At 41.5% G+C, this 19,350-nt stretch overlaps 2 protein-coding genes across 8 annotated transcripts in view; one reads left to right on the top strand and one right to left on the bottom strand.

The window, feature by feature from the left end:
- The window catches only part of ARFGEF1 (ARF guanine nucleotide exchange factor 1), a 95,063-nt gene extending 82,601 nt beyond the window's left edge, over positions 1 to 12,462 (top strand). For 2 of the 5 annotated variants that reach the window (XM_086465448.1, XM_086465449.1), the window contains exons 31-39: positions 895 to 1,030; positions 1,118 to 1,256; positions 3,258 to 3,327; positions 5,619 to 5,748; positions 6,600 to 6,739; positions 7,096 to 7,264; positions 9,164 to 9,302; positions 10,217 to 10,334; positions 11,048 to 12,462. In XM_086465448.1, the coding sequence (XP_086321574.1) occupies positions 895 to 1,030; positions 1,118 to 1,256; positions 3,258 to 3,327; positions 5,619 to 5,748; positions 6,600 to 6,739; positions 7,096 to 7,264; positions 9,164 to 9,302; positions 10,217 to 10,334; positions 11,048 to 11,212 (1,206 nt within the window). In that variant the 3' untranslated portion in view covers positions 11,213 to 12,462. The remainder of the gene's footprint in view (positions 1 to 894; positions 1,031 to 1,117; positions 1,257 to 3,257; positions 3,328 to 5,618; positions 5,749 to 6,599; positions 6,740 to 7,095; positions 7,265 to 9,163; positions 9,303 to 10,216; positions 10,335 to 11,047) is intronic. The other 3 variants (XM_086465452.1, XM_086465450.1, XM_086465451.1) reach the window with 3 other exon arrangements.
- Positions 12,463 to 15,266: 2,804 nt separating this feature from the next.
- The window catches only part of CSPP1 (centrosome and spindle pole associated protein 1), a 61,962-nt gene continuing 57,878 nt past the window's right edge, over positions 15,267 to 19,350 (bottom strand). For all 3 annotated transcript variants that reach the window (XM_086465146.1, XM_086465147.1, XM_086465148.1), the window contains one exon: positions 15,267 to 16,087. In XM_086465146.1, the coding sequence (XP_086321272.1) occupies positions 15,861 to 16,087 (227 nt within the window). In that variant the 3' untranslated portion in view covers positions 15,267 to 15,860. The remainder of the gene's footprint in view (positions 16,088 to 19,350) is intronic.

Raw genomic sequence — 19,350 nt, 5'->3', positions numbered from 1 at the left:
TTGTCACTGTCCTCTTTTTTTTTTTCTTTTTTTTTTTTCTTTTTTTTTTTTAACCATGTGTGTAAGGGGCCTAGTAGTTTACACGATGAACAATAGAACAATAGAATCAAATGCAACATATCTAGGGTTTGTAAGAAGAACTGCAGCTTTTACACATGATGTCTGGCATCTGAGACACACGTCAGTTCATGGCAGCATGCTCAATGGAATGAGGCTTGTAATCGGCAGTGAAGTCACAATTAGAAGAAATAAGTTTTGCTTGTTCAAAACTTTTCGATAACTAGGGAAAAACAAACCAACAAAAAAACCCAAAAAGCAGCACTGTGCCTTCACTGCACCGTTTTGACCAGCCACACAGGTTTTGACCTGCCAAACCAGGACCAGGTACTGTCTTGACAAGGTAGTGAAACAGAGATGGGCTTACTGATGTAAAGTATGCATAAATTACTAGAAGTTTTGATCAAAATTGTCCACTGTTCGGGAGGCTTTGTCTGGCTAGTAGAAGGATATGTCTCACTTCCTAAATTTTTATTCCCTGGAAAATATTTAGAAGAAATGCAGAAAACTTAGCTTGGTGCTAAACTGTGCAGCTAAGGTTAGCCACTGAGGTTAATGTCAAACTCAGTGTCTCATGATGGTAAGAGCTTGTCAGTCCTATAGTCTTGTCTCCAAGAATAGTTGTTTTTCTGTTTCTGTAGTTTTTTTAAACCTGCTAGTTAGCAAAGCAAAAGCTGGGGCTCCAAGTTTTTGGGCTTTTGAGGCATAGAAAGGAGTTGCATGTCACTATAAAACAATTCAAATTGACAAAGTACATATATCCATCTGCCTACAGGGATGTGTATCCTAAATGTTTCAGCTTAAATAAAGTCATAACCTTTTTTTTTCCCCTCCTAGAAAGCTGAATGGATGACAACTACTTGCAACCATGCACTTTACGCAATATGTGATGTATTCACACAGTATTTAGAAGTACTTAGTGATGTTCTTTTGGATGATATATTTGCACAGCTGTACTGGTGTGTGCAGCAAGGTAGGACTGTACCAAATTGTGTTAAACAATGTTAACATTTTACTGTGGTGAATGTGAATAAACAAACGCACGGTTTGTCTTTTCCAGACAATGAACAACTGGCACGATCTGGTACAAACTGTTTGGAGAATGTTGTCATCCTAAACGGTGAAAAGTTTACCCTAGAAATCTGGGATAAAACTTGTACTTGCATGCTGGATATTTTCAAAACTACAATCCCTCATGCGTAAGATGACTTAATATTTACACTTTGTAAAATAGTTTAGCTAGATGACTTACTGGTTTTGAACTGTTAGATATCTAATAGGTGGGGTGAACAAAAAGCTGTTAGATGTGGACTAAGTGGAAGCAGACTTTCTTGGAACATAATGATAAATTAGGTGCTAGATAGCCTACTTTTGTGTTGTAAATGATGAACTGTTAAAAACTAGAAATACCATATGGGAGATAAACAAACAAACAAACAAAAAATCAAAACCCACAAACCAACCCAAAACTGTAACCTGATTCATTTTTAAATTGTTGGACTTTTTGAGAAGTACTGTCTGAATTTTTGGTCATTTTCTTTTTGTAACAGAAGAATGCTGTTGATAGTCAGACTTGTAATTACATGTGAAGCTTTTTCCACAAAATACTGCAACGGTCTTACAGGTTTAAGTCTCTGTGGTTGACGGTTAACTTCCATCCTATGTTTCTATGAATCCTAATATTTTTATGAAAATTATCTTGTATATTTGGTAACTATCTTTCCCTTTGAGTTGTAACTCTATGTGAGGTTTCTTGGAACAAGGCCTGCTCACTAGCAAGACAGGGGAAGTCCTTGATTTCCTAGCAACAGCTGAAAACATCAGTAAATTATCAGCATTGTTCTCTTACCAAATCCCACGCTGAATCCAAAACACAACACTATTCTAGCTACTAAGAAGTGAGCCACTAAGCAGGGAAAAGAAAATTAGCTCTATCCCAGCCAAAACTAGGACAATCATAGAGCAGAATAACAAGAAATCACGTCCAGCATTATACCAAAGATGAAGGAGTTTTTTCCCATACCCTACCGACACTGTGGTTCCTTGCACGAATTACGATGATCTGGCCTCTACTGACTCATAATGGCTCGTTATTCCAGTACCTCCTTTGGCACATGGAAGCTTAAGATTTATAGCCCAAAATAAATTACGCTGTATTTAACAGCCTCTAATAATCTGCAATTTGTGTCCTGGTAGCTTTCAAGAATTCAGTTCTCTGCTCTATGTGTTGTCTTATTGCATGCCTCAAGATTTTATCTTTTCTTATCTTTGATTTGTCTTTTTAGTTACATGATCTTTAGTTATAAGGAGATCAGTGATAGGTTAATTTAGGATCCTTGACACAATGGGAAGCACAAAGTCTCACTTAGAATATGCAAACACGTATGTCCATCAAGCATTGCCTCACATAGATTGAGGCCAAATAGTTTGAGACCTTAACAATGACAAATAACTTTACTCTTAACTTTGTAGCAATAGATTTGATAGAACAAGAGATGATGGGCTCGCTTAAGTTATTTAATCCAATTTTCCTCAATTCTTGGCCGGCACAGACAGCCTCAATAAGTTACAATTAATGTAGAAATTTTTTAGGGCTTAAGGCGAAGATCTGCAAGACAGGAACATGCTATAGGAAGACAGCAGGGAAGAGATGAGAAGTATTATCAGTAACTTGGTACCTCATAACTGCAATGAGTCCTAAGTGAAAGTGTTGAATTCTGAGCAGAAATAGAACGACAATGCTGGAACGTAGCCTAAACAGAGAATGCGAAACACCTCCAGGCATTCATGCTGGTTTGTCCTGGGGTAGATTCATTCCTTACTCCAGGTAAAGGTTAAGGCAGAGTGAGAGAACAAGGCACTGTAGCACTGCCTAAAGACAAATCCAGTATTTCTGATTAAATTTAATCCACCTCCACATAATCCAGTTGTCTATCCAAGGCAATGGGCAGAAACACTGAAGTTCAAAAAACACAATACTGAAAATTTTTTGGTATCTGTGAAAGAATAAAATATACTTAAAAGTGAAATTAATTTGTTGGTTGATAGAAGTATCTATATCTGACTCTTTCCATTTTTTGCATCCATTAATTTATATTAAAACAAGCAAAACCCCACCATATTGAAGTGGACATTTAGAATATTGGTTCTGATTTGTATTTCAAACTGCTTAAATTTGGTACTGGTTTTGTCTTTTCAAGGCTGCTGACTTGGCGACCAGTCAGTGGGGAGTTTGGCTCTGGACCTCCCTCTGATGCAAAAGAAAAACTGGTAAGCCACTGAAATAAATGTTTTGAAAGCTTGCAAGAGTTTGGTGCATCTGTGTCGTGATGTAGAATAAGTTAAATGTATACTTAGTTTAAACCCATTTGTCGATTCTTATTTACTTGAAAAGTTTTTTCCAGAAAGAGTACTACTTAATGCTTAAAAATGGCAAGGAATTAATTGAGAAGTAGAAGTATGTATTTGTTTACAGCAAAGCTGACTTCCAGAGGTTGTCTGTAAGTCATTCTCTGTGTCTGTTTTAGGTAATGTCCTGTGTCTGGTAGGTCTCTGTAACACTGTATTTAGGGTTTGAGTTGTTTCCTGATTTGGGATGTGGGTTTTGTTTCATTTTGCTTAATATTTTCTTTGATATATTGGCATGATGAGAAAATGCTGGAGGTGGAAAGATTGCCAGTTAGGATTGACTCTTTTTTTTCCCTTCAAATCTTCTCTCTGGTAATAACTTAAATGTCAGTGTTTAAAATAGAAAATAGATCCAACCATCACTGATTGAATAAACTGATGTAAAATTTGGATTTTCCTACAAGTGGCAGCCCTGTAGCTACTTTACTACTGATGAGAATTAGTTTAGCCTTTGGACATTCTCACAAGATTGCTGCATGAAGTGCTTTATAGACTTACGAAGCATTTGATAAAAATTGTTCAAGTATCTGGTCCCAAATGTGCTCTACTAAAAGAGACCGATTCCCTCCATTTATCTTTATGGAGTGTCAACGGAATTTGCTTACAACAGAGTGTAAATGTTTGTGATGGCCAGTCCTCATTATATTTCACATACGTGTGACTGGATGTGTAAAATGTTTGATGTATAAAATGTTTGATCTAAATATTGGCTATGCTTTTGATCCATTTATGTCAAATATAATAACATGCAAAAATGGCAAATATATTACATGTCTTATTCATGAATAAATTGAAAGATGTCTTCTCTTTCAAATAGTTCTAACATAAATGTTTTCAAAAATCTTGTCTCCGCTGTAAAAAGACACTTCACAGCTTCAAAATTAACACAACATGTATAATAAATAGGAGATAGATTTTGGATCCTTTCTTTGGGTAGGATATAATTTTTACAGGCTTTAGATATTTCCATCTAATTTTTCTTCATGTAGTTCAAATACAACGAAGCGTTGTACTATCTCTAGACATATCACCTATTACAAGTGTATTTATACTTAAAGAGATTAAAACCTTGGTTATTTGCTGACATGAGAAGTTGATATGTTCTTTATAGGAACTGTATGTATAGATTTAAATCTTGCTAACACCACAGTGCAGGGAATCAATGTGTAGTCTCCAGTGGCTCTTACAGAACAAACGCCAGCAGACATGCTGGGTTATTGAATAGGACAGTAATCGCTATATATAACTGCTTTGCAGTTGATGATAACATGTTTGTTATTAATTACGTTAATTGCATTTCCTTCTTTCAATTAATGCTTTCTGAAGTGAAAACAATAGGTATTTTTATCAATGGCAATTTTAATACTTTACATTCAACTGCTCAAGAAGGAAGATATTTCTTAGAAAATAAAATGAAACATAAACCAAACAATTCATCTTCCCAAGTCATTGAGTCCTAGCTCACAGGATAGCACAATACAACATGGAGAATCAGAACACACTGCAGAAGTCTGCTGAAGCATCTCTCTGGCAAAAGGATTGTAAACTAGAGCATATATTCTCCACCTTCATTGTTTTACTGTCTTAAATTCCTGTAGCACCTACAAATGTGTTAGTAGGAGCTTATAATTCAGATCATTCAAGGGAGTAAAGGCAAGTAAAGATTAAAGTTTGATGACACCTCGTGTTCTTTGGACTTGATATTGAAAAGCTGTGTGTTTGCTTTTTCACCCGTTAGAAAAGGAATGCAATTCTCACAGAAGCTGTTAGAGGTTTTTATTGTAGATCAAGGTAGATACTGCATTTCTTGGTATCGGAACCTTGCAGCAAACCTCATACGCTTAATCTGGTAAAAGCCAAACTAGCTGTTGGCTGACACACTACATGTTTGGATGGTGTACAAAAACCCATCAAAATACTACTCGTGGACTTTGCTGTGTAATTAAGTATTTGTTAAATTTTCAATTCTATCTTAGTACATCATCTTTTTAGTACATCTTTCGTGAATGCTAATACCAAATATGACTAAAGTGAATTAAGAAGTGCAGTGTTGAAACAGCAAACATCTTAAGCTATGAAGAGCACAGCATATTGACAATTAGCTCACAGAAGTTTTCTCTAAGTTAATTTTTTGGGGGGGGCTTTCTTTTCAGGATACAGTCTCACAGAAGTCAGTAGATATTCATGATTCAATTCAGCCTAGATCTTCAGATGGACGTCCGTACCAACCCTGCGCGGGGTCCACAGTAGGTGAAGAAATGAGTAAACCCAGGCCAACAGCAAGTGCGTGTTTTTAGTGTTTCGGCATTTTATATCTGTTAAGAGTAGTATTTAGCAGATGTTTGGTAACTTCAGTGGTAGCCCCAGCTGTAACTTTAGAAACATGATGTGAAGAAAATTACATTTTTGTCTTCATATAGTATGACAGAATTCTGTTGGGACTCTTGTAGCTCCGTATTTTTGACCTGTGCTTTAAAAATCTAGGACACAGCTGCTAACTTGCAGTCATTTTACCCAAAGCAAAATCCTGACAATAGTACTCTCCTTATAATGCAATGTAAATGAGTGATTTTTTTTTTTTTTCTAAAGAGCAAATTTCATTCTGTGCAGAATGCAACAGAAGCAATAGCTGAAAAAAAAAAAAAAAGTGTATTTAGACTGATTTGAAGAGAGTATATCAAACCCTTAAGGTATTTGTGCAGAGTTACGTGTTGGTGCTTAAAATGCTCATGTCTAGTTTTATTAGTACTTGCCACAAGTATAAGCAGTGCTGTCAGTGCTGCCCTCAGACTCCCCTGCTTGTGGACAGCCTCAGCCTCTGGTTCTTGCCGTTGCACTGATGCTAACAACAAGGCTGCTAATTTTTGTGATTTTTGGGTAACATTGAGTATCTGTCCAATATATGCCAGGCGACTTTAAAGTTAGGAAACAGTTTTTTAAAACCTGCCAGTTGTTAACATGGCGATCAGTTATGGTTTTAGAAGAGTAATTCAGATGGGTGGATTCCGAGTTTGGTTTATCAATGTGCTTGAAGTTAAGCTGTTCTTCCACTTATCCCCCAAAATAGCTCAAAAAGAAAAAAAGTATTGCCGTTCTTTAGTTAACCGTCAATTTTCTTTTTCTTTCCTTTGAAGAATTTCCAGAACAGAAGTTATTTGCTGCTCTTTTGATCAAATGCGTTGTACAACTGGAACTCATTCAGACTATCGACAATATTGTCTTCTTCCCAGCAACTAGCAAAAAAGAGGATGCAGAGAATCTAGCAGCAGCACAGGTAAGTAGAACTGAAGGATATCTCTCTCTTTTTCTGCAGCAGATAAAGTTTCATGAACTTCTGTAACATCTTCTCATTTACAATTTTTAGAAGCACTTGAGAACTTGCAGCAGACTGTTGAGGTCTTTTACATCTTGCATTAAATTGTCTTTGCTGTCCTGGGTCAGCACACAATAGGGATTAAAACGTGTTGTTCAAAGGGATTTATGTAACTGGGGTGTGGGTACAGCTTTTAGCACAGTTTTAAGTTTAAATACAAGTACAGATGAAAACAGGGTAGGATTGAGTTATCACAGGAGCTTGCTGAAGACACTGTGAATTTTTACTTGAAAATTTTTATTTTTTTTTTTTAATAGAGAGATGCAGTAGACTTTGATGTCCACGTGGATACACAAGATCAAGGGATGTATCGTTTTCTAACCTCACAGCAGCTTTTCAAACTTCTCGATTGTCTGCTGGAATCTCACAGATTCGCTAAAGCATTTAATTCAAACAATGAGCAAAGAACTGCACTCTGGAAAGCAGGTGAGTCAGTCACCTTGGAGAAATACTTTGTGAGAATGGGTTGCTGTGCTTTGAATTGACCCAAAAAGGTCAAAAGTACTTTGATGCTGAATGTAAAATAGGCTATCAGGCTGTAACTTTATAACCCTAGAATCCCTAAGGGGAGCAGACCTCATCTGTGCAGACACAAATATCTTTTTGTAAAATTCAAAGTTTCACTGGGTTGTGGCTGCCGAGCTGATCCCTGGTGTAGGTGTGAGTCTGTCGTGGTTTGAGCCCACCCAGCCAGCAACAAAGCCCCACGAAGCCGCTCACTCATCCCCTGAGGGGTAAGGAAGAGAAGGTACAACCAAAAGGGCTTGAGGATCGAGACACAGGACAGGGAGGGCTCACTCACCAGTTATGGTCACGGGCAAAAGACAGACTCAACTTGGGGATAACAACACACATTTAATGACCAACCGCCACCATCAAGGATAATGAGAAATACAACCAGGTCTTAAAAACACACCTTTTTCCTTCCCCTCTGGTCTCCCCGGGCTCAGCTCTGCTCCCTCTTCCCCCCTGGCACCGCAGGGGGCAGGGAATGGGGGTTACAGTCAGTCCAGCACAAGGTGTCTCCGCTGCTCCTTCCTCCTCAGGGAGAGGGGGCCTCGCAGCCCTCCCCTGCCCCACCGTGGGGTCCCTCTCACGGCAGACAGCCCTCGGGGGTGCAGCTTCCCACAAACCACCGCAGCGCGGGTCCCTCCCGGGGCTGCCGCCCTTCCACCGACGGGCTGCTCCAGTGCGGTCTGCTTCGGGCTGGTCCCTGCTCCTCCGGCCCGGGGCCCTCCGCGGGCTGCAGGGCAACCTCTGGGCCACCGCTGATCTCCAGGGGCTGCAGGGGCTCAGCCGCCACCCCACCGTGGGCCGCAGGGGAACCTCTGCTCCGGCACAGCTGCCCCTCTCCTTCCTCACTGACGGGGTGTCCGCAGGGCTGTCTCTCTCCCATCCCCCTCCTCTCTTCCCCTCACCAACACAGACAGACAAACAAAAGCAGACAATCAACCGCTTCTTTCACTCTTAAATAGTTATTCACAGAGGTGCCATTGCCCTGGCCTTGGCCAGAGGCGGGTCCGAAATTGGAGCCAGGGGAGCTTCTGGAAGCCTCTTACAGGAGCCACCTCTGTAGCCCCATCCCCACTACCAAAACCCCTACCATATCTCCGCCAGACACCAAACCATCACAGAGTCCCATGCTTGGAAGCTGCAGGCACAAAACACCAAAACTTGTTAGGGGGATTGTTTTACTTACCAGCATATAAGTGAAATGCATGTCATTTTCTGAAACAGATGGCAGATGGACTCTGTGTAGCACTGAGTTTAATCTGTCGCTTGCACCCAAGTTATCTGTGTTAACATTTGTGACAGTGGATGCGTACTGTGAATATGCAGCAAGCTGGTTTGTGCCTTAATGTGTGGACACACAGAACCACTTCAGCTGGTGTGTATTGATAGTATTTATGGGTATGCTTTTTGCTAGTCTGGACCTCCCCTAGCAAGCTGAGTTTTAATTATACAGTAACAGCTTTGGAAACAGTAGTATTGTAGACATTTTTATCAAAACCAAGCAATAAACCAGTGTACAGTGTAGATACATGATTGAAACAAAATGGGCCGTTGTTCAGGTGGTTAGAATGGCCTTTAGTCATACACCCTGGGTTCACATTACTCGGAAGCTTATATAAAAATGGGGGCCAAATGCAATTGTGGTGTTGTATACAAAGGTTAATCTTTAGCACTGCTCCATTATACTAAATGCTGAGAAACTAATTACCGAAGGTGGTTGTTCTGTCTATGTGCAGAAGATCTGTAGAAGGAGATGTGACAAAAAATGTCAGGTCAAAGAAAAATCTAAATGGGTGCTTGGAATTTCTCTAGGTTTCAAAGGCAAATCAAAGCCTAATCTTCTGAAACAGGAGACCAGTAGTCTTGCCTGTGGGTTGCGCATTCTGTTCCGAATGTACATGGATGAAAGCCGTACCAGTGCGTGGGAGGAAGTCCAGCAAAGACTACTAAAGTAAGGTCCATGTAGCTGAACCTGTTGGTGTTATTTCTGATGTCAGAGAATATTTATTTTTATTTAAAAGCATACACCTCCTCTCTTTGCAGTAAACCTCCTAGAGCTAACACAGTATGGTGGCAGTGGCAGCTAAATAGTGTGTAGAGTGCTGTGCCTCCAGCTACTAACACTGCTTCTGCTTTTTGTCCTCATGACATGCTTTTCAGAAGAGAACAAAGGTTTTGTCACCTTTTTTTTGTTTTTCAGAATGTGGGTAGGTGGGGGATTGTTACAGCTCCTCTTTAAAAAGAAAAGGAACTATCACCTAAACCCTGCTTTTTTCATTCAGTAACCTCGGATATTTTTGGGAACTGATGCAGAAATGAATACTGGACTTGAGGAGCTTGTGGGCATGCAGAAGCTTTTGGCTTTTTGGTTATTCGTTACTGTGAATACTAAGGTTCACCTGAATGTTTTTAGTTTACAAAGTTGTTCAAGCAAGGGTTGGAATAACAGAGGGCTTAAAACCATGGCAGTAACACAGCAAAGGTATTCTAAGGCTTATATACCAGGGAACAGAGCTGAAAACTACCTTGTTATGTCAGCATGAGATTAATTTTTGAAGTCTACCTATAATTTTGTCACATGCATTTTAATACCTCGCAAAGGGCACTTGACACACTTCAAACATACGCACAAGCAGCACAATCCTGTTTTGTCAGCGTATTTGATACTGAAGTCCTGTGACTTTGGGTTTGACTTAAACAAAATCACCGTGCGCTGTTACTGATCAGGCCTACAGTAGCTTTCATAAAACAACGCTGTCTACCCCAGGGCTCTGCACTGGTGTAGTTGCAAAGCCAAAGCTCCCTCTCTGCAGTAGAGCCCAAAATAAGATGTTAGTTACTAGTTTTTGTGTGTTTTCTCTCTAGTGTCTGCAGTGAGGCTCTGAGGTATTTCCTCACTCTCACATCAGAAAGTCATCGGGAAGCCTGGACTAATCTGTTACTTTTATTTTTGACTAAAGTTCTGAAGATAAGTGATGAAAGGGTAAGTTGCTGTTTGGAATGGTATTTAAGACAACATTCACAGGTAAGAAGTCATCCCAGACTCCTGCGCATTTCTGTACTTGACTTCAAAAGCGCCTGCTGCTCTGTGGGCACTCTGCGTTTGACGGATCCTGACAGTAGTGATGCGGAGTGAGGGTGCAGCGACTGGTGGAACAAAATGTGCCTGAGAAAATTGAAAAGATGCTAAAATCCTTTAGAAGTGTGTGTTAAGTAGCTCTTACTGCCCCTCTCCTACTGAGGAGCAGGATTAGTGGCTGATAGACTACTCGAAGAAATAACTCCTGTTTCTGCTTCCAGTGCTGTGTGTACCTCACCTTGATCTTCTCCAAAGCAATTTTGCAGTAAATAAATCCATATTTAGATCTCCCTCTGTTTCTAACAAAACTTGCCTGAAGTATTGAGTGAAAGGGGCCAATTACAACAAAAAACTTAACTGGTAATAGAAGAATTCTTCCTCCTGAAGCGTAAGCATTGGCAAGGAGCTGTGTGTAGGCTAGTGAGCGTCCGTCAGAGTACATTGCAGCTGTCTAAGCCTGATTCTAGCGCTGCCAGCTTCCGTTATCAGAGGCCATTCTGCTTGTCGCTTTGTGGGTTTCTCACCTTGACTTGGGAGAGAATATTTAAGATTTGTCACTTGCAACATGCTTTCTGAGGTGTATTGATGCATAATAATTTCTTCTGTTTTCTCCTCAGTTCAAGGCTCACGCCTCATTCTACTATCCTTTGTTGTGTGAAATTATGCAGTTTGACCTTATTCCTGAACTTCGAGCTGTCCTACGAAGGTTTTTCCTGCGGATTGGTGTGGTTTTCCAAATATCCCATCCACCAGAACAGGAGTCTGGAATAAGCAAGCAGTAGCAGATAGGGACTGAGTATCGCTCCACTTAAAGGTTTATATTCCTCGGCTAAATAAAAGGACCAGGTGGCTGAGCTGTTCTGTCCAGCTATCCATGAAAATGGTTTCTTTGTATGGCGATGTGTATCCAAGGGTTAACGGTACGGACACTTACAACTGTAATTAAGGCTTGCAACACTCTAGTCCCTTTATTTCCTGACGGATTGTCTCTACCGGTTTCCTTGACCTGGCTCGCGCTGAGCACAGAGCCAGTTTTTAGCACAGTCCTCTTGTCAGCACGGGCTGCAATACCCTTCACTGTCCTAGACAGCAGTATAGCAACAGGCGTGTATGGCAGGTGTCAGAGTAAAACGTACCCAAAGAACTATATATGTAAAGTTTTGAGCTTCTGCAAGAAGTACAACTCAGGAGAGCTGTATGCTGAAGGATAAAATGTTTATAGTGAAAAAAAAATGGAGATTATTGTTCATGGTAAAAGATATTTAGCAACTCTGTCTGATATTCTTCAAAGACTTTTGCACACTCAGGCTGCCTGAGACATTGGTAATCATCCTTTTGTGAAAAATGTACAGAGATGCAGGTCTGTAATATACACTCTTTAACACTCTACAGTTCTTCCTGGGTTGTTTTATTTCTGTGTTACTGTTTTGCTGAAAACCCATAACACTTCACTGTTTACCAAATGCACTAGAAGTTTGGGTTTCTTTGTTTGGGTTGTGATTTTTTTTTTTCTTTTTTTCTTTTTTTGTTTTGGTTTGTTTTGGTTTGTTTTAGCCCAGAAATTAGCTTTGCTGACTTTTGTCAAGAACAGAGGTAGAAATATCACAACTGACATAACTACCGGTACTATACTTGTTTTAGGGCTTTTAAATATAACGAGCCATTGAAATGATGATCCTTCAAGGACTGGAACTTGAATCACTGCAAACAAGTCTAGGTTGTGTCTGCTGTCAGATGTTTTTTGTTTGATGTAGATTTCACTCTTATGTACAGAATTTAATGTTGAATATACTCAAGTAACAAATCTGGCATGGTTTGGGGATGGTTAATTTTATTGGAAATGTATTCATAACTGTGAATTGTGCTCTGATGGTTGAAAGAGAAGATTGTCAAGCATTCTGTATTACAATGGATGTAGAAATTTTTTTCAGATGGACAAAATGTATATGGTACAGATATGTAAAGTTTTCTATGTAAAAAAAAATTCTGTACAACTTTCTGTACAATATTTGGTTCTCATCTGGCATATTCTAATCAGGTTATAGGTCAATAAAGTTTTTGAACTCTTTCATCAGTGCAATCAAACCCCGTCTAATCCCCCGCTACTTGTTTTACACAGTTTCCTTTGCTCTCATGCTCTCAATTTGCAGGAACAAACCCCAGGCCTCTGAGGGCAGAAAGAGGGGGGCCCTTTCGTTGACTAGGATGTGTCTTCTCCCTGTTAGGGAGAAAGTACAGGGTGAAAATGAAACAGAACCATAAAAAAGGAAGAATAAACTTGTTTGTTTGGAGGTGGACTAGTCAGCTGCACCCTTAGTGCTGCACAGATCGAAAGTCAAAAGTACTGCGTTTTGCTCTCTGGGGGTTAAAATATAAAAGGGTGAGAGCGGGTGGGAGGCAAAGGCTGGGAGCACAGCAGCCAGCTGGGCCTTGTCAGAGTCTCTGGTTTTGTAAGCAAAAGTGGAATTGAGTTGTTCTCTGGTGTGTCCTCACAAACCCATGCATAGCAAAGGAGAGAAGTGGGAGGAGTGGGACAGGGGCTGAGGGAGCCTGATCTCACCGAGGAATGACTCTCCCTGTGACTGTTCACTGCAGACTCCACCTGTAAGTGTAAGCAGCTCACTGAAATCGCTGTGGTAGAACCGGGGCGGGGGGCATTAAAGCATGTGATCTCTGACTAGGCATTCTGTCAGGATGGTCGTTGGGGTGGAGCAAATCCAAATGGTGTTTCTCCAAGTCAGAAGGGGGAGAAGTGAGGTTATTTTAGTTGATTGTAATTTCCTCTTGGGCTGTATTTTATTTTTTTGCTTTCTTGTGTAATGTTTAAATCTTAAACCACTGTCCTAGGCCAGAGCTCAGGTCTTGTCTGTTTTATGGGGATCAGTAATGCCTAGAGTGAGTACAACATGTCCCCTCCCTATTGATGTCGCACTCTACCCCATGCCTGTCGCATACAGTGTTCTAGGGACCGTCATTGAGGGGGTGTGACGCTGTTACCCAGGGCAGTGTTTCAAGAGCCGTTCATGGCTCTGTTATCCATGTATCTGCCCAGTTCCTTTTTAAATGTCTGGGTTCAAGATTCAGCATTTGGTGAGTGAGTGCAATAGATTATCTAAAAAAAGTTTGGTAGTTTGGGTTGGCTTTTTGCTTGTTTGTTTTAAACCCTATTGCTTCATTGCTGTTTTGTGCACCTCTATTTTTAATTACTTTTTTTTACAGTGTGAATGTCTCATGCTGTACCTTACTTATTGCTTTTGTGGAAAAGGCCCAAGAGTGGTTTATTCATGGTTCACAGGAAACAGAACTCCTGTATTGTCTTTTCTGTCCCTCACCATCATTCTCGTAATGCTTGAGCTGCACAAGCTGTGCTCTGGGTATCCCCTCGACCTTGCAGCTCTCTGCGTGCTTATGTCTCCAACAGTGGCCAGAAGCAGGGGCAGGAACAGCAGGGGTTCTGCCTTACTCATCTCAGCTTTTGAGCTCAGGATGGTGGATTGCAGCTACATTTATTTTGTGGATAAGACCATAGTGATAAAAAGTAAAAGACTTTCAGGAGGGAGGCAGAAACAGCACAACTTGGGATATGCGAAGAAAGCTGAAGAAAAGATTTGGAAAGGTGGGAAGGACCAAGAGTGCTGTGACGAGCAGCTGGGCTGCTGGGGGGATTGCTGTAAGGAGGAGCAGAGTTCACTGGGTTACACGGTGTTGGTCAGCAAGGCTGAAGGAAGTTCAGTGGTTTTGGGTCACTGCAGAGGTGAAGGGAGCAACTGCAAGGGGGGACTGGACTGTGTCCTGGACTTGAACTGGAGGAAGGGAATACCGACCTGAGGGCCAGTGACAGTTACAAGTGTTGCAGTTGAAGGAGGCTGGCTTTTCAGGGTAACGGTAACTATGCGCTTCCAGCAGGGTCAGGGAGTTCAGGGAATAAAGAAAAAAATAAACTATGCAGGCCACTAGATGAGGAAGAAGACAAGTTCTGTGGTTTGCCTGGAGTTTTAGTGAATGTAGCAGAGAGCTGAACTCGTGAAGCAACTGAAGAGAGTCATCAAGCACCAAAAACAAGGGGTAGGCTGGCAGGTACCAAATGGAAGAAAAGTATGAAATAATACATAAGGTGGGCTTCAGTGCGAGAGGCGCTGAGGTAGGGCGATTGTTTTGTTATAAAACATTTTTCCCTTAGCTGCTTAAAATTATTTTGGAATTACTGCCTCTGGGAAATTCAGAATCAAGCAGCCCTGAGGCCTATACTACATGCTGTAGCCTAGGTCTGGTATTACGCTCAGCTCCCTGCATCACTGACTAGCCAGTGCTGTCACAGTTGAACTGATGAACATGATGAGCCAGAAATTCATGGTAGGAATGAGCCAGATTGGGCACTTCCTTTCTGGGAAGAAACATTTTAAACCCATGAAGCAGCTACATGCACCACCATGCTGAGGCACATCTCACTCAGCGAGCATCTCTTGCCTGCTGTGGCCTTCAAGAGGGGAGACAGGTGCTTGAAGGCAGCATTTTAGTAAAACCAGATATTTTTACAAATTCTTTTAGTTTCATCATTTGTTTTTCCCTGCTGGTCAAGCTTTGGCCTCTGGGTAGGAATACCTGACCAAAAGGAAAGTCACAGCCTTACCCTTGCTGCATCTTGGTGTTTCAGTTCACTGAATACCTAAAGTCTTGCTTCCATCTACACATCCTTATTGCTAAAGCTCTGGGCCTTTATTCAGCACCTTCTCCATATGTTTTTCCTGCTTCTTTGAAGACAGCTTTAACCTTCTAGTTTGTTCACAAGTAAATGTAAGCTGAAGCAAATGATAAATTAAGAAAATTGAAGTCTGCTTTCACAGTTTTAGTAACAAAATAATTTATTAACTCTTAATTCAGAACCATAAATTAAATATATGCAACAATGTTCCTATTTCCAGCACATAACAGGTTAGCGAACATGAGATATATTACTAATAGTAGTTTTTCTATGAAACTGCTGAGCTTTCATGCAGGATTGCACCCACCACTCTATGCCTTTCTCCAAGTTACTCTTTTGGAAAAAGCTTAAAATGCACCTCTACTTCCAGACTGTTTTGGAGTTTGGCTAGAAACAAAGCTAAAAATTGACTTTAATATCAAATTCATACACACACACACACACTGGTTTTGTGGTAAGTCCAGCTCTGAGGCTGAAACTTAACTTGTATAAAAAGTGCAAAAAACGCCAAGCTCTTCCTCCACTTCCCACATCATGTCAGTCAAGACATCCCTGCTCCACCTCCCCATCACACCCCAGCTTGTTACCTCATTATTGCCATTTTAAATTACACGTACAGCTCCACGCTATGTACATGGAAGAGAACTACCCCTCCAAGTGACCGCGGGAAGTGCAGTAGCACTGACCAGTCCCTCCGGCCCTGCCAGTTCCCACCCCCGGGGCTGCACTCAGCCATGTGCCGTCGAGAGGCCGTGCCAACTGAGCGGGAAGGGGTTGTCAGGGGAAAGCTTTGCTGGGCTGGACTGTTCAGCCATGAATCTTTGGAACGTCTCTGAAGTTCCTGGTCGGAGCCAGGGCTCTGTCGCAACTGTATCAATGGAACGGGGCCGTCTGCCAGCATCAGCTGGACCATGCTTCAAAAGGTCATCCACTTCTCCTAAGGAAAAGGTGTCACCTGTGAGAGAAGGAGAGCAAGGTACTTACTTTAAAGAGCACAAAAGCCTATCGCATCTTACCACATTTCGTTACGTTCAGCAGGCTTATTTGTCTGCAATAAAGGCATAAATAATGCTTTTAAATTACATTTGATTCTACTTAACACACATTTTTGATGTGCTAGGGTCCTAGGCCCATCTGGAGTCAACAGCTAAAGACTCAGAGTCTTTGATGTCTAATGTCAACAGCTCCTCCCCTGCCAGATCAACCAGAGGGCACCACTCCTGTACAGACACTCTATTACACATGATTAACCTTAGTATGATGTCATTCTGAAATGCACGCTGTGTAAATCATCCTCTTCCAGCTACAAACCACACACACAAAAAAAAAAAACCACCCAAAAAAACAAAACCCCAAAGCCAAGACAGCCTTGCCTTTGAACTTGAGTTGTTATCACTCTGAACTCTATCATCACTTGTTTCAGTTCAGTCGGCCATATACATACCTAATACCTTAATCAGAGAGCTTTTAGTGTGAATTATCAAACAACACACATCTTCACTATATATATAAATATAAAGAGATACAAATGTATCATCTCCCTGGCCTGTTCATTTTTGGGGATTCACAATATTTAATTTTTACACATATAAATGAAAAAATAATGCAAAACCCCCACACCTATGACGACTGAAAATAGCAATGTTTTCCTCTTTAAAGTTGAGTTATGTAAATGAAGAGCCACTGGTTTGCTGGAGTTCTTTTTAAGCTGGGCAGAAAAATTTTTTAAGACTTTGGATTAGGAAAAGAAGTTTTTTCAGAAACATACTAATTCCAATAAAACGTAACAGAAGGCCAATGGTACCCTCAGGTGCACTAAGAAGAGTGTGGCCAGCAGGTCGAGGGCGGTTCTCCTCCCACTCTACTCTGGGGCCACATCTGGAGCACCGTGTCCAGTTCTGGGCCCCCCAGTTCAAGAGGGTCAGGGAGCTACTGGAGACAGTCCAGCAGAGGGCGATAAGGGGACTGGAGCATCTCTCTGTGAAGAAAGGCTGAGAGACCTGGGGCTCTTTAGCCTGGAGAAGAGAAGGCTGAGAGGGGACCCTATCAACACTTATGATATCTAAAGGGTGGGTGCCAAGAGGATGGGGCCAGGCTCTTCCCAGTGGTGCCCAGTGACAGGACAAGGGGCAATGTGCACAAGCTGGAGCACAGGAAGTTCTGCTTGAACATGAGGAAAAACTTCTTTACTCCGAGGGTGACAGAGCACTGGAACAGGCTGTCCAGGGAGGTTGTGGAGTCTCCTTCCCTGGAGATATTCAGTACTCGGCTGAATGCAGTCCTGGGCGACCTGCTTTGGTGGGGGACTTGGACCAGATGATCTCCAGAGGTCCCTTCCAACCTCCACCATTCTGTGATTCTGTGATTCTTTAGTGATGATCTATTTCATTTAAGCAATTCATAAGTGTCATGTAATTTACATATTTGGATGATTTTTCCAAACGCCGGTATTTTATCCTTGACCTTTTAAAATTTGATTTTAAACAAAAACTTCTCTGAAGCTTCTCATTAGAACTTGAAAGGGGACGGTCTAAGCATAGGTGTGAGAACCCAAGCCCTGCTGAAGCGACAGCCAGGTGTGTGGGTGTGAAGGGAAGGTCAGAAACCACACAGTCCTATGTGTGTGGGGAGTGAAAGCTCAGTTTTCTTCTTAGTGCATAAGGTGGGATGCAGGTTCTAAACTAAAATGCCAATACTTTTTGTTCAAAAAGAACTTGGCAGTGAATCCACTACTTCTGTCACATCATACAGACAGAGATCTGATCAGCCCCCAAGCCTTCTCAGTCTGACCAAAATGAGACTTCTCTGTAACACTGGAAGTGCAAACAGCCTCCCTTTCTCCAGGGCCTGCCATCTCCTTTGCCTGGCCCTGGGTTTAAGGCTGGCAGAGGAACCTCTTTCTCCTAAATCCTGGCTCAGATGAACTCCCCTGTGGGCTGCAGTTCTTACATAGAGAAGTTACTGTGGGGTTAATGGCAGTACATGGCAGGAAAAAATAATACCTAAAGAAAATTAATTTTCTCTTCACTACTTTTTAAAGAGTATTTATGATATTTAGAAATGATACAAATAAATAAGGTAATGTATTTGTTTAGAGACAAACAAACTCTGGACTTTCAGGCCAGAAGGCTGCATTTCCCCAAGCTTAACTATTACTGCCTTCAAAGACAGAGCCATTAGATCTTCCAGGAGTCAGAGGTAAGAACAACTGTTTTGTCAGCAATAAGCCCATAGCGCACATCACTATCACACTCCTTTCGTGCTGCTTTTAGAAAGCACAACAGATCAGCTACAGTACAAAACTTGCTTCATCATCAACTTCAACGTTTTGTATACTCTGTAAAAAACTGTTCATAATTTGCCCACATACAAAGAATTTTCTTTGGAGTTGCCACTTGATAATTCACAGTTTGTACCTGGAGGCTGGGGATAAGCAAACCTCTTTCCTTCACATGAAATAGTGATTTAGGAGTTGAGTGGTGTCTGGACTCCCGCTAAACACCAATTGCAGCACACCCTGCCCCTAGATGAGAACAAATTCCTTCAGCGCCCTGCAGTGGATATTCCTGTGTGTCCTCTGCCAGCCTGCGCTTACCAGGAATAGGTGCTGCTGCCTGCTGTAGGTCATCAAAGGCTCCAGCATTCCTTTAAAGGCACAGAGGAATGCCTAAAAAGCCTCGAGCAATTTAGGCAACTTCTCTTATATACAACAGCAGGGTCTCAGCCACATATCTAATGTGCTCCAAGCTGTGAGAATTCTCTCTTGGGCATCTGAGTCTGCTCTTGTTTATGCAGTTCGGACCACGCATACATTGCCTGCTGGAGAAAGCAGCTGCTGGCTTGTGGAGGCTTCACTGCCCAAAGTACTTAACAAATCTATGTTGATGGGAATGGATTTTTTTTGATGGGTGAAAACAGGGGAGGCCTGGCTATTGCAATAGGCACTCATTTTCCAATTCAGAAAACAATTCTAGGGTGGCTTTAGGATCACCACATCAGTCCCATAAGGGAAAGTGAACTGCTGTGAACAGCGCCTCCTTACAGTGCCAACAGGATCAGCTCTTAAAATTTCTCAAAGCCTGTAAACTGCCATCTCCCGGTCATTTAAAGGGAAGACGAAAAGTTGGAGTTCCTTAGTTATAAATTTGACTGTTGTTTTCTCCCAGCAGCGTCACTGATGTTGGAGAAGTAACAGTTCTAGCTGTTACGAAAGCAAGA

The sequence above is a fragment of the Leptosomus discolor genome, chromosome 5 (genome assembly GCF_034619465.1).
Source record: "Leptosomus discolor isolate bLepDis1 chromosome 5, bLepDis1.hap2, whole genome shotgun sequence".
In the NCBI taxonomy this organism is placed as follows: domain Eukaryota; kingdom Metazoa; phylum Chordata; class Aves; order Leptosomiformes; family Leptosomidae; genus Leptosomus; species Leptosomus discolor.
This window is presented reverse-complemented; position numbering and strand designations above follow the sequence as displayed.